Source organism: Poromitra crassiceps (genome assembly GCF_964638095.1).
Source record: "Poromitra crassiceps genome assembly, chromosome: 12".
Taxonomy (NCBI): Eukaryota; Metazoa; Chordata; class Actinopteri; order Beryciformes; family Melamphaidae; genus Poromitra; species Poromitra crassiceps.
In genome coordinates this window covers 4529635-4543066 of record NC_139632.1, presented here as the reverse complement: position 1 = coordinate 4543066, position 13432 = coordinate 4529635, and the positions used below count along the sequence as shown (strand labels likewise).

Here is a 13432-nt window from a genome sequence, read left to right as displayed (position 1 = left end):
TATCCCCCACAAAGAACATCAAAACACAACAAAACAAAACAAGAAAACTGCATAAGATACACCAGCTCAGTGGCCTTGTGGTCTGAATGTCCGCCCTGAGACTGGGAGGTTGTGAGTTCGATCCCCGGCCGAGTCATACCAAATACTATAAAAATGGGACCCATTTGCCTCCCTGCTTGGCACTCAGCATCAAAGGGTTGGAATTGGGGGGTTAGATCACCATATGATTCCCGAGCTGCTCACCGCTCCCCCAGGGGATGGGTCAAATGCGGAGAACAAATTTCACACATTGTGTGACAATCAATGGGACTTTACCTTTTACCTTTACCTTAATAATCCAAGAACAAACAAGACTATTGGACAAACAACCAAACAAAAACAATGCATTCAAAGTAAATACATAGATCTTGCCCTGTTGGCAGCTAGGAAATGCGTAGCTTTAAATTGGAAAGCATCCAATCCCCCAGCTGTAGTTCACTGGTGGAATGAACTCTCGTGCTGTAAATCTTGTCTCGTGCTGAATGCAAAAAAAACAGTTTGTATGTTCTTTTCTAAAATAAACATTGCACCTCCGCGCTCCAATGTCTTCTTGGGGTCAGAGGAATTATCTGTAGTTAACGAGTTTAAATACTTAGGCGTGATGTTGGACTCCAACCTAACGTTCAGCAATCACATTAAAATGATCTCCAAAAAAATTCAATTCCACCTGTATAATTTCAGACAAATAAGGAGTTGTCTGTCCACAGACGCTGCGTTTTTATTTTTACACTCGATGATCCTTTCGCATCTGAATTATTGTATAACTAGCTGGTCGCTGACAGGAGTAACCACTCTCAAACCAGCCGAACTACTTTATAAAAAAGCCCTGAAAATACTAGATAAAAAACCCTTTTCTCATCACCACTGTCATGTCATACGTAAATATGACATGCTAAGTTTTGAGAACTTTAGAAATTTCACCTCTGCCTGTCTAATATACAAAGTTCTACATGGACTGGCGCCGCCTCCTCTTGCTGACTTCATCAAATATCGTTCGACCGCCAACTCGACCCGTGTCACTCGGGCCATCACGAACAAGGTCTGTGAGGTCCCCTTTAGAAAAACTTCCTTTAGCCAGAAGACCTTATCCTTCATGGGAAGCACCTTCTGGAATAATCTACCTACCTCTATTAGAGAATGCCCTAGTCTCGCCACCTTCAAAGGCCAGTTGAAAATATGGCTCAGATCAAACCAACAATGTGATCACACTTAACATACTTAACATATCATCTGCCATGTTTTGCTGCATGCTCTGTGTGTTTTATTCATTTTAGGTTTTACTAACCTTTTGTACTATTAATTTTTTGGTACTATTAATTGTGTGTGTTTTAATCATTTTTGGTTTTACTAACTTTCTGTACCATTAATCTTTTTTGTACTATTAATTTTTTTTCGCTTTCATGATTACATCAACCTGCCATGGGACTACAGGTGGAAACTAGCCCTTGGGCTATAACCTGGCATATTTACTGTACGGCTGTACTGTTCATTAATGTGTAAAGTCCCATTCTTTAAATAAATGAATCTGAATCTGAATCTGAATCAAGCTACCATACGTTGGATAACATTTACTACAAGAGCAAAGGCAGATTCTTAGACATCCCCAAAATATGGCAACCACATACAGAGTTTGACTTTAAGAACTTTTTACCCCAGTGTCATTAGGCTTATCAGGATAGGAGCTGAATGCATTGTTTTTGTTTGGTTGTTTGTCCAATAGTCTTGTTTGTTCTTGGATTATTGTGTATTTTATGCAGTTTTCTTGTTTTGTTTTGTTGTGTTTTGATGTTCTTTGTGGGGGATATGGGATATGATAGTCCATGTATGTCGTGTAAATACCTCATGTTCTTTCTTAAAGATTAAAAAATTAAATTAAATAAAAATAAATAAATAAAAGACGACTAGTCGACTACCTTTAGGGACGACTAGTTGACTAGTAAAATTCACTAGTCGTGAATGCCCTAATGCACGCACACACACACACACATACACGCACACACACACACACACACACACACACACACACACACACACACACACAGTAAGGCACATACACTGGAAAAACAAGCCAGGCCTGACCTTTGACTTCTGGCTGGGAGGGGCTAATACTGTCCTAGAATGCTAGAGACACTCCACCTCTCTCTCTCTCTCTACCTCTCTCTCCCTCTCTCTCTGTCTCTCCCTCTCTCTCTTCCTCTCTCTCTCTACCCCTCTCTCCCTCTCTCTCTGTACCTCTCTCTCCCTCTCTCTCTCTGTACCTCTCCCCCTCTCTCTCTCTCTCTCTCTCTCTCTCTCTCTCCATCTCTATTCTTTGTTCATTCCTCCTCCCTCTGAAACCAGGGGCCTTTTATTTTGAAAAGGAAGTGAGGAGTGGAGGCGATGCAGTAGAAATTGACCAGTGACAGATTTGTGACTCCGGCTCTGAATGGCGAGGAATGACGGAGCGACTGTGGTCGCATCCCACCTGCGCACACACACACACACACACACACACACACACACACACTGGCACACACAGAAACACACACACACACACACACACACACACTGGTACACACAGACACACACACACACACACACACACACACCTGGCCACACAGTGACTGTGGCAGCCTCCATGCTCCTGCAGACAGATGGCTCAGTGGAATTGGGATGAGAGCTTTCTTCTTCATGTCCCTACTCGCTGTGGTGACCCGGCGCTCCACTGGAGTATAAAAAGCCCGGGATCAGGAGCGGGTTCGTCCGTCCAGCCCTACCGAGGTCAAAGGTCAGAACATCTGGGTCTGCTCGGAACATCTGGGGCAGCGGGGATCGTGGGCTCCCTCCTCTCCCGCTGTTCTCTGCTGCGTTATCACATTCTGTTTGATCTCCACGTCCACTACTGTACAAACAACAGACACGCTGCTACTGGACCTCCAGAACCACATCAGACAGAGAGAGAGAGAGATGTTTTCATCAGAACCTTTCATCTCTCTCCCATAAGTGGGAGTGTCTAAAAGGAAAATACTTATTTACAGAGAACATTAGCATTGTCGCTAAATATCCCTATTATGTTTAGAATTATCCATATACAAATATACATTGTGTGTGAGCCAAATGTGCATGCGCGTGTGTGTGTGTGTGTGTGTGTGTGTGTGTGTGTGTGTGTGTGTGTGTGTGTGTGTGTGCAGGGCTTGGCCCCTGTGCGCCGTTTGATTTATTGAGCAGCCTTGCAGTGATAGCAGAATTCCTTTGCGTTAAATGCCTGTTCTGAGTGCCTCTAACCGCCGGCCTGCTTTATGGAGCGTGATCACACACACTATCCTCTCACACTTTCATATCTGCAAGGATTATTTCTATGGCTTTTCTTCTTTATTCAATCGTACACAGTGGAGAGAGGCAGTGGAGAGAGGCAGTGGAGAGAGGCAGTGGAGAGAGGCAGTGGGGAGAGGCAGTGGAGAGAGGCAGTGGAGAGAGGCAGTGGAGAGAGGCAGTGGGGAGAGGCAGTGGGGAGAGGCAGTGGGGAGAGGCAGTGGAGAGAGGCAGTGGGGAGAGGCAGTGGAGAGAGGCAGTGGAGAGAGGCAGTGGAGAGAGGCAGTGGGGAGAGGCAGTGGGGAGAGGCAGTGGGGAGAGGCAGTGGAGAGAGGCAGTGGGGAGAGGCAGTGGAGAGAGGCAGTGGAGAGAGGCAGTGGAGAGAGGCAGTGGGGAGAGGCAGTGGGGAGAGGCAGTGGGGAGAGGCAGTGGAGAGAGGCAGTGGGGAGAGGCAGTGGAGAGAGGCAGTGGGGAGAGGCAGTGGAGAGAGGCAGTGGAGAGAGGCAGTGGGGAGAGGCAGTGGGGAGAGGCAGTGGGGAGAGGCAGTGGAGAGAGGCAGTGGAGAGAGGCAGTGGAGAGAGGCAGTGGGGAGAGGCAGTGGAGAGAGGCAGTGGAGAGAGGCAGTGGGGAGAGGCAGTGGGGAGAGGCAGTGGGGAGAGGCAGTGGGGAGAGGCAGTGGGGAGAGGCAGTGGGGAGAGGCAGTGGGGAGAGGCAGTGGGGAGAGGCAGTGGAGAGAGGCAGTGGAGAGAGGCAGTGGAGAGAGGCAGTGGAGAGAGGCAGTGGGGAGAGGCAGTGGGGAGAGGCAGTGGGGAGAGGCAGTGGGGAGAGGCAGTGGAGAGAGGCAGTAGGCAGTGGGGAGAGGCAGTGGAGAGAGGCAGGAAATATGGACGAAAGGAAGAGAGAGAGTGAAAGATAGGTTGACGAGCGGCTCCTGAAGTCGAGACGTTGAAAGTTTGAGCAAAGGAGAGCAAATAGATCCTCACCTTTAATGGGGAAGAAGATGATGATGCTTAGCTGGTACAAACAGGACATCATCATATAACAGAAGAACTCTGTCCAGATGTATAACATTGATCTCCATTTCGTCCAGTTTGGTTGACGTATTATGTCTGTTTCTGCATGTGTCATCTCATTCCATTCCATGTGATCTATTTCCACTTCTTTCACCTAGAGAGCTGCAACAATTAGTTGATTCATCAATTAGTCGATCAACAGAAAATGAATCCCCAATGATGTTTTATAATCTATGAATCATTTAGACTCGTTCCAGCTTCTTCAATGTGAATATTTTCTGCTTTCTTTAGTCTTATATGTATTCTTATCTGACAGTAAAGTGATGATCTTTGGGTTGTGGACTGTTGGTCGGGACAAAAGAAGACATTTGAGGACGTCATGTTGGGCTTTGGGGGAAAAGTGATAAATGTTTCACCTTTTTGTGACATTTTTAGAAGGACGAAAAAAGACGAATCGGTTAGTCGAGAAAATAACGAATGAAAATAATCGTTAGTTGCAACCCTACTTTCACCATAATAGCTAGTGTATCTCCTACCCAGAATGCACAGCATCATGTAGAGACTGTAAACAGCTGTTAGTGAGTCGTTATGTACTCTCCAACATGTACATAATGCTCTCAGGGAGAGACACATTTTGTCATGGCTAATTTTCAACCTTCTTGTTCTAGTTGTTGTTATTATCACTGCTGCATATTTTCAGACATGGGCAGAGCGCTACTTTAAACAGGATGTACCACAACGTTGGCTTCAGTTCCAAATTGGATCCATATGAAGATTATATTGTGCCCCCATCTGTTAGTAGTTCATGTTAGATTATTCGCTACATGCTCTGTTTGGGGTGAGTTGACTTGGCCGCAGAACGCTCTTGTTAGCAGTTTTGAAGCGGCTTTCAAATTTCCACCGAGTGGCTCGGCAGATGGATGTCTGTCACCTGCAGAAGTCCAGGTTGAAAAGGAGCGGGTACGGGGTTAAGGTGGAGGTTGAAAAGGAGCAGGTATGGGGTTAAGGTCTAGGTTGAAAAGGAACAGGTATGGGGTTAAGGTCCTGGTTGAAAAGGAGCAGGTATGGGGTTAAGGTCCAGGTTGAAAAGGAGCGGGGATGGGGTTAAGGTCCAGGTTGAAAAGGAGCAGGTATGGGGTTAAGGTCCTGGTTGAAAAGGAGCAGGTATGGGGTTAAGATCCAGGTTGAAAAGGAGCAGGTATGGGGTTAAGGTCCTGGTTGAAAAGGAGCAGGTATGGGGTTAAGGTCCAGGTTGAAAAGGAGCAGGTATGGGGTTAAGGTGGAGGTTGAAAAGGAGCAGGTATGGGGTTAAGGTCCTGGTTAAAAAGGAGCAGGTATGGGGTTAAGGTCTAGGTTGAAAAGGAGCAGGTATGGGGTTAAGGTCCAGGTTGGAAAGGAGCAGGTATGGGGTTAAGGTCCAGGTTGGAAAAGAGCAGGTATGGGGTTAAGGTCCAGGTTGAAAAGGAGCAGGTATGGGGTTAAGGTCCAGGTTGAAAAGGAGTGGGTATGGGGTTAAGGTCCAGGTTGAAAAGGAGCAGGTATGGGGTTAAGGTCCTGGTTAAAAAGGAGCAGGTATGGGGTTAAGGTCCAGGTTGAAAAGGAGCAGGTATGGGGTTAAGGTCCTGGTTGAAAAGGAGCAGGTATGGGGTTAAGGTCCTGGTTGAAAAGGAGCAGGTATGGGGTTAAGGTCTAGGTTGAAAAGGAGCAGGTATGGGGTTAAGGTCCTGGTTGAAAAGGAGCGGGTATGGGGTTAAGGTCCAGGTTGAAAAGGAGCAGGTATGGGGTTAAGGTCCAGGTTGAAAAGGAGCAGGTATGGGGTTAATGTCCAGGTTGAAAAGGAGCGGGTATGGGGTTAAGGTCCTGGTTAAAAAGGAGCAGGTATGGGGTTAAGGTCCAGGTTGAAAAGGAGCAGGTATGGGGTTAAGGTCCTGGTTGAAAAGCAGCAGGTATGGGGTTAAGGTCCAGGTTGAAAAGGAGCAGGTATGGGGTTAAGGTCCTGGTTGAAAAGAAGCAGGTATGGGGTTAAGGTGCAGGTTGAAAAGGAGCAGGTATGGGGTTAAGGTCCAGGTTGAAAAGGAGCAGGTATGGGGTTAAGATCCTGGTTGAAAAGGAGCAGGTATGGGGTTAAGGTCCTGGTTGAAAAGGAGCAGGTATGGGGTTAAGGTCTAGGTTGAAAAGGAGCAGGTATGGGGTTAAGGTCCAGGTTGAAAAGGAGCGGGTATGGGGTTAAGGTCCTGGTTGAAAAGGAGCAGGTATGGGGTTAAGGTCCAGGTTGAAAAGGAGCAGGTATGGGGTTAAGGTCCTGGTTGAAAAGGAGCAGGTATGGGGTTAAGGTCCAGTTTGAAAAGGAGCGGGTATGGAGTTAAGGTCCAGGTTGAAAAGGAGCAGGTATGGGGTTAAGGTCCAGGTTGGAAAGGAGCAGGTATGGGGTTAAGGTCCAGGTTGAAAAGGAGCGGGTATGGGGTTAAGGTCCAGGTTGAAAAGGAGCAGGTATGGGGTTAAGGTCCTGGTTGAAAAGGAGCAGGTATGGGGTTAAGGTCCTGGTTGAAAAGGAGCAGGTATGAGGTTAAGATCCTGGTTGAAAAGGAGCAGGTATGGGGTTAAGGTCCAGGTTGAAAAGGAGCAGGTATGGGGTTAAGGTCCAGATTGAAAAGGAGCAGGTATGGGGTTAAGGTCCTGGTTGAAAAGGAGCAGGTATGGGGTTAAGGTCCTGGTTGGAAAGGAGCGGGTATCGGGTTAAGGTCCTGGTTGAAAAGGAGCGGGTATGGGGTTAAGGTCCAGGTTGAAAAGGAGCAGGTATGGGGTTAAGGTCCTGGTTGAAAAGGAGCAGGTATGGGGTTAAGGTCCAGGTTGAAAAGGAACAGGTATGGGGTTATGGTCCTGGTTGAAAAGGAGCAGGTATGGGGTTAAGGTCCAGGTTGAAAAGGAGCAGGTATGGGGTTAAGGTCCTGGTTGAAAAGGAGCAGGTATGGGGTTAAGGTCCAGGTTGAAAAGGAGCAGGTATGGGGTTAAGGTCCAGGTTGAAAAGGAGCAGGTATGGGGTTAAGGTCCAGGTTGAAAAGGAGCAGGTATGGGGTTAAGGTCCTGGTTGAAAAGGAGCAGGTATGGGGTTAAGGTCCAGGTTGAAAAGGAGCAGGTATGGGGTTAAGGTCCAGGTTGAAAAGGAACAGATATGGGGTTAAGGTCCTGGTTGAAAAGGAGCAGGTATGGGGTTAAGGTCCTGGTTGAAAAGGAGCAGGTATGGGGTTAAGGTCCAGGTTGAAAAGGAGCAGGTATGGGGTTAAGGTCCTGGTTGAAAAGGAGCAGGTATGGGGTTAAGGTCCAGGTTGAAAAGGAGCAGGTATGGGGTTAAGGTCCAGGTTGAAAAGGAGCAGGTATGGGGTTAAGGTCCAGGTTGAAAAGGAGCAGGTATGGGGTTAAGGTCTAGGTTGAAAAGGAGCAGGTATGGGGTTAAGGTGGAGGTTGAAAAGGAGCAGGTATGGGGTTAAGGTCCAGGTTGAAAAGGAGCGTGTATGGGGTTAAGGTCCAGGTTGAAAAGGAGCAGGTATGGGGTTAAGGTCCAGGTTGGAAAGGAGCAGGTATGGGGTTAAGGTCTAGGTTGAAAAGGAGCAGGTATGGGGTTAAGGTCCTGGTTGAAAAGGAGCAGGTATGGGGTTAAGGTCTAGGTTGAAAAGGAGCAGGTATGGGGTTAAGGTCCTGGTTGAAAAGGAGCAGGTATGGGGTTAAGGTGGAGGTTGAAAAGGAGCAGGTATGGGGTTAAGGTCCAGGTTGAAAAGGAGCAGGTATGGGGTTAAGGTGGAGGTTGAAAAGGAGCAGGTATGGGGTTAAGGTCCAGGTTGAAAAGGAGCAGGTATGGGGTTAAGGTCCTGGTTGAAAAGGAGCAGGTATGGGGTTAAGGTCCTGGTTGAAAAGGAGCAGGTATGGGGTTAAGGTGGAGGTTGAAAAGGAGCAGGTATGGGGTTAAGGTGGAGGTTGAAAAGGAGCAGGTATGGGGTTAAGGTGGAGGTTGAAAAGGAGCAGGTATGGGGTTAAGGTCCTGGAAGCTGAGGCGTGTGGTTGTACGGTGAGGCTGCAGACAGACATAGCAAACAGTCTCATTTGAACAGATGATTGAGATGTGACGGGCCAGACGTGATGATGATGATGATGATGATGATGATGATACAGGACAAAACGGCTGCTCTGCTGCTTCCTGTGTCTGGCTCTCTCTCTCCAGGAGCTGTCAGTGGTCAGCAGAGGGACCTGCTCTCTCTCTCCAGGAGCTGTAAGTGGTCAGCAGAGGGACCTGCTCTCTCTCTCCAGGAGCTGTCAGTGGTCAGCAGAGGGACCTGCTGCAGCCGAGGAGACACAATAAGCAGCAACGGGCCACAGTGTGAACAGTCATCATCAGGCTTCGTCTGGTTTATATTACACAGCTCCGTCAGACGGTAAACGTACACGACGTTTCCTGCGACGTGCGTAATGATGTGCTGTACGAGAGGACGTGTGTCACATGAGGTTTGAATCAGTTCTTCGGGTGTTACTGGAGAGAATGATCAGCGTTTAACACTCATCCTCCAGCCCGCCGGAGCGTTCGTGACAAAACCAGCCCGTGTTGCTTTTCATGCAGGCTGAGAAATGTTCTCCATTACAAAGCATAATCAATATAATTATGGAGCAAGTGGATTATTTAATGCAATTATGGAGTAAGTCACCATATAATAATTACATTCAGCCCCCGTGATGAATTATGTCCATTGCTGTAGGTAATTAGTGTGAAAATGTTTCCAGTTATATCTCTGGAGCCAGAAGCCAATGTGAGTAATGTGTGCAGTTCTATTCACATGAGAATGAGCTGTTGTTTGTCTGGTTATTACAGAGGCTTTCATCTGCTGGCTCGTACTGTATGTGGACCACATCTGCTGGCTCGTACTGTATGTGGACCACATCTGCTGGCTCGTACTGTATGTGGACCACATCTGCTGGCTCGTACTGTATGTGGACCACATCTGCTGGCTCGTACTGTATGTGGACCACATCTGCTGGCTCGTACTGTATGTGGACCACATCTGCTGGCTCGTACTGTATGTGGACCACATCTGCTGGCTCGTACTGTATGTGGACCACATCTGCTGGCTCGTACTGTATGTGGACCAGGACCACGTGAAGTTAAAAGGTGGCTCGTACTGTATGTGGACCACATCTGCTGGCTCGTACTGTATGTGGACCACATCTGCTGGCTCGTACTGTATGTGGACCACATCTGCTGGCTCGTACTGTATGTGGACCACATCTGCTGGCTCGTACTGTATGTGGACCACATCTGCTGGCTCGTACTGTATGTGGACCACATCTGCTGGCTCGTACTGTATGTGGACCACATCTGCTGGCTCGTACTGTATGTGGACCAGGACCACGTGGAGTTAGAAGGTGGCCCGTAGAAATCCACTCACCCGGTACTGAACCTGAGTATTCAGCTGTGTAACCTCCCAATAATATCCAAACCAACCTGTGACACAACAACGTTGTTGGGAGACAGAAACAGAGAAGCAGTGTGTGTGCCTGTACATGTCCGTCTGTGTGTGTGTGTGTGTGTGTGTGTGTGTGTGTGTGTGTGTGTGTGTGTGTGTGTGTGTGTGTGTGTGTGTGTGTGTGTGTGTGTGTGTGTGTGCGTGTGTGCAGTGTATTTGCCTTTGTGTGTAATCAAGAGAAAAGGGGGGGGTTCTTCTTCTGCTTCTGTGTGATGGAGTGGTGTGGAGGCTCTGTGAGATGTGGGTGCCTGCCTGCTCTCTAAAGACTGAACTATGCACGGGCCCACCGTGTGTGTGTGTGTGTGTGTGTGTGTGTGTGTGTGTGTGTGTGTGTGTGTGTGTGTGTGCGTGTGCGTGTGCGTGTGCATGTGTGTGTGTGTGTGTGTGTGTGCAGTGTATTTGGGTGCCTGCTCTCTAAAGACTGAGCTATGCACGGACCCACCGTGGAGTGAAGACCACGCCAGCACTGCTGTGTGAGCGTTCCACTGTAATAAGATCACCCAGAAGAGACATCTTCAAGAGGTCTGATAAAACTGCGCTCTTCTTCTGTAGGTATCACTGCAGCCTCCGTGCAGAGAGAGGGACACACCACCATGTACGTCTTGACTAAAGCAAGAATGCACCAAATTATTTTTTTATCTAAGAAATCAAGCAAAATGGAAATTGTTGTCCATTGTTCAACAGGATTTCACAGGATTGCTCATTGGCTTGTTAATAGCTTGGTGATAACAGCACCTAATATAATATATTATTATATATATATTATAGTGATAACAGTACATAATATAATATATGATATATATATTATAGTGATAACAGCACCTAATATAATATATTATTATATATATTATAGTGATAACAGCACATAATATAATATATTATGATATATATATTATAGTGATAACAGCACCTAATATCATTTGGGAAAACAAGCAGACTGCAGGATCAGGTTTCAGCAGCATGTTTTATTAGAGCACTTGAGGCACATAGGTTCTGTGTTTCTGACACAAAGCGTCTAACTGATGCCTCCGAGACGCCTGTTCAAATAAGGAGAGAAAACAAACACCAGTGAGAAGAATGGAGATGGAAAGTGGGAACGAGAAGGAGAGAGAGAGAGAGAGAGAGAGAGAGAGAGAGAGAGAGAGAGAGAGAGAGAGAGAGAGAGAGAGAGAGAGAGAGAGAGAGAGAGAGAGAGAGAGAGAGAGAGAGAGAGAGAGAGAGAGAGAATTACACAAAAAACGAAGACGCGTCGAAAAGATTATTATTTTCTCCCCCCCCAAACTGTCTCTTTGGTGGTCTCAAGCAGGGCCTGGCTGGATCTTGAACCCGGTAGCAAAATGCAACAGGGGGGAAAGAGTGAGGGGTGGAGGGGGTGGGGGTCCTCCTGGGCTGGGGGGGTTACACCACCAGAGTCCCACAATTCATCATGCTCTGCACCGACGGGCTGTCTGGACAGAGGGGTGGTGGAGCGATGGGGGGGGGGTCCGGGATTGATGGCCAGCGAGACTCTGTGACCTCCCTTTCCCCGAGAGAGGAGGTACTGTGTGTGTGTGTGTGAGAGAGAGAGACGCCACACACATACACACACACACACAAATGCTATAGCCCTCTGTCCATGCATCCTGGTGAAGATGTCAGGTTGGATAGCGTTGGAACGCAGTGTCTTCATGAGGGGATGCTCCACCGGCCGCTGCCTGGCTGCAGAGTTAACTGGTCTCTCTCTCTCTCTCTCTCTCTCTCTCAGGACTACCTACAGGGTGACAGCACTAAGGCACTTCAGAAGTTGGGCTGGAAGCCAAAGGTGACTTTTGAGGTGAGTGTCACATTTCACTCTTGTTTCAAAATACACCAGGATTTGTAATAATACATATTTGTTATGTTTGTACTAACCAAATATAGGTGTGTGTGTGTGTGTGTGTGTGTGTGTGTGTGTGTGTGTGTGTGTGTGTGTGTGTGTGTGTGTGTGTGTGTGTGTGTGTGTGTGTGTGTGTGTGTGTGTGTGTGTGTAAAGCAATATGCCCATCTTTGTTAATGTTACTTTATTGTGTGTTAACCAACACAATGTTATAAACAAATCAGTTTAATTACCATATCTGATTACTTGTGCAAAATACTCCCAACAGTCAGGAATGAGTCCAAATCCCAAATTATTATTAATTATTAGTATTAGTATTATTATTAGTAGTATTTTTGCATTTAGCCTATATGCAGGGCCACATTTTCATGTGATTGCAGATAAACCGCAGCAGCCTTTTGAAAAGCACATCTTCATAACCCTGCGTGTGTTTACTTGTGTCTCTGTACAGGAGCTGGTGAAACAGATGGTGGATGCAGACATCCAGCTGATGAAGACAAATCCAAATGCCTAAGGTCAAACCTGTCCATGCAACATGTTTTTAAGCACTCCAGCTCTCCGGTCTATGGAAGAAATAGCCCTCTACTTTTAGCCACCTTACTTTTATATGATGTCCTTGTACTTTGTTATGGTGAGGGAGATTATAGGCCTAACCATTCCATGCCTTTCTTTGTGTCTTTGTGTCATTTTTCTCGTAAGATAGTCTAATATTGATTTTATTTTACTGTCAGATTGCAATGATGCCTTTCCATTCGTCATCATGTCATAATATATATAGGCTATATAAGCTTTAATGGTTTATTTATAGTTCTTTGTTTTCATTGGATTATGGATTGAATGCTTCGACCTGGATGTCAAGTTGGAATTTGTTCTCTCAAACAATGAAGTGACAGCATATATACAAATACATAGATTAAGATTAAATCATTTGTTGAAAAATAAAATAAAATTTATTTTCAGCAGACATTTAAATCAACATAGCCTAATAAACACTGATATTTTTACATGTGGTTCTGTTGTTTTTGGACGCTAAACCATTTAAAAGGATCTAATAGATCCCCCCCCCCCTGAAATATAATTAACATGAGCAGAAAGTCCTGCTTTTGTAGGCCCTCAAATGAAAGTGAACGATACAGTAGCAGCAACCCACAAGTCCGTTTTTGAAAGAAAGGTTTTAGCCTATATGTTCGGCAAGGGAAAGTGTAAGCGGAGACAGAGTGAGTGCGCCCCGGGGCCTGGTGCCAGGCTGCCCAGGTTGTGCAGAGGTCGGCTGGCTCAGCTCCTCCTGCTATTTCCCTCTCCGTCGCTCGCTTCGGCTTTCCAGGGTTTTTATTTGCGATCACACTGCCCTCTTTTATTCGGCAGGAAATGCGTTTTCCCCGGGCCCTGAATCCCGCTCTGAAGCGCCTCTTGTCTGTGTGCCCGCTCCAAATCCAAGTGCGCAATCACCGAGGCGCAGAGTGAGTGCGCAGCACCAGAGTCCCGACCACCTCTGGCAACTGACAACTCAAATGATGATGGGTTTATAGGCCGCGGACAGCAAGTGCATTCAGACTTTAAACTCCACAGTCTCCACTTGTTTCAGGATGTGTTGTAACAGCTGTCAGATTGCTCCAGATTAAAGAATAAATGTTAAACAAGTTTTGCTTGTTGAATTATTTCATCCCAACGTATACATTTACTTATCTTATTTTCTCTATTTCTTTCACTGACAACACGATTTT

General features: G+C 46.7%; 1 protein-coding gene across 1 annotated transcript in view; it reads left to right on the top strand.

Moving 5' to 3' along the window:
* The window catches only part of gmds (GDP-mannose 4,6-dehydratase), a 291450-nt gene extending 278134 nt beyond the window's left edge, over positions 1-13316 (top strand). Inside the window, exons 10-12 of the mRNA XM_083648242.1 lie at positions 11598-11666; positions 12160-12223; positions 13074-13316. Coding sequence (XP_083504368.1) covers positions 11598-11666; positions 12160-12222 — 132 coding nt within the window. The 3' untranslated portion in view covers position 12223; positions 13074-13316. The remainder of the gene's footprint in view (positions 1-11597; positions 11667-12159; positions 12224-13073) is intronic.
* The last annotated feature ends 116 nt before the right edge of the window (positions 13317-13432 follow it).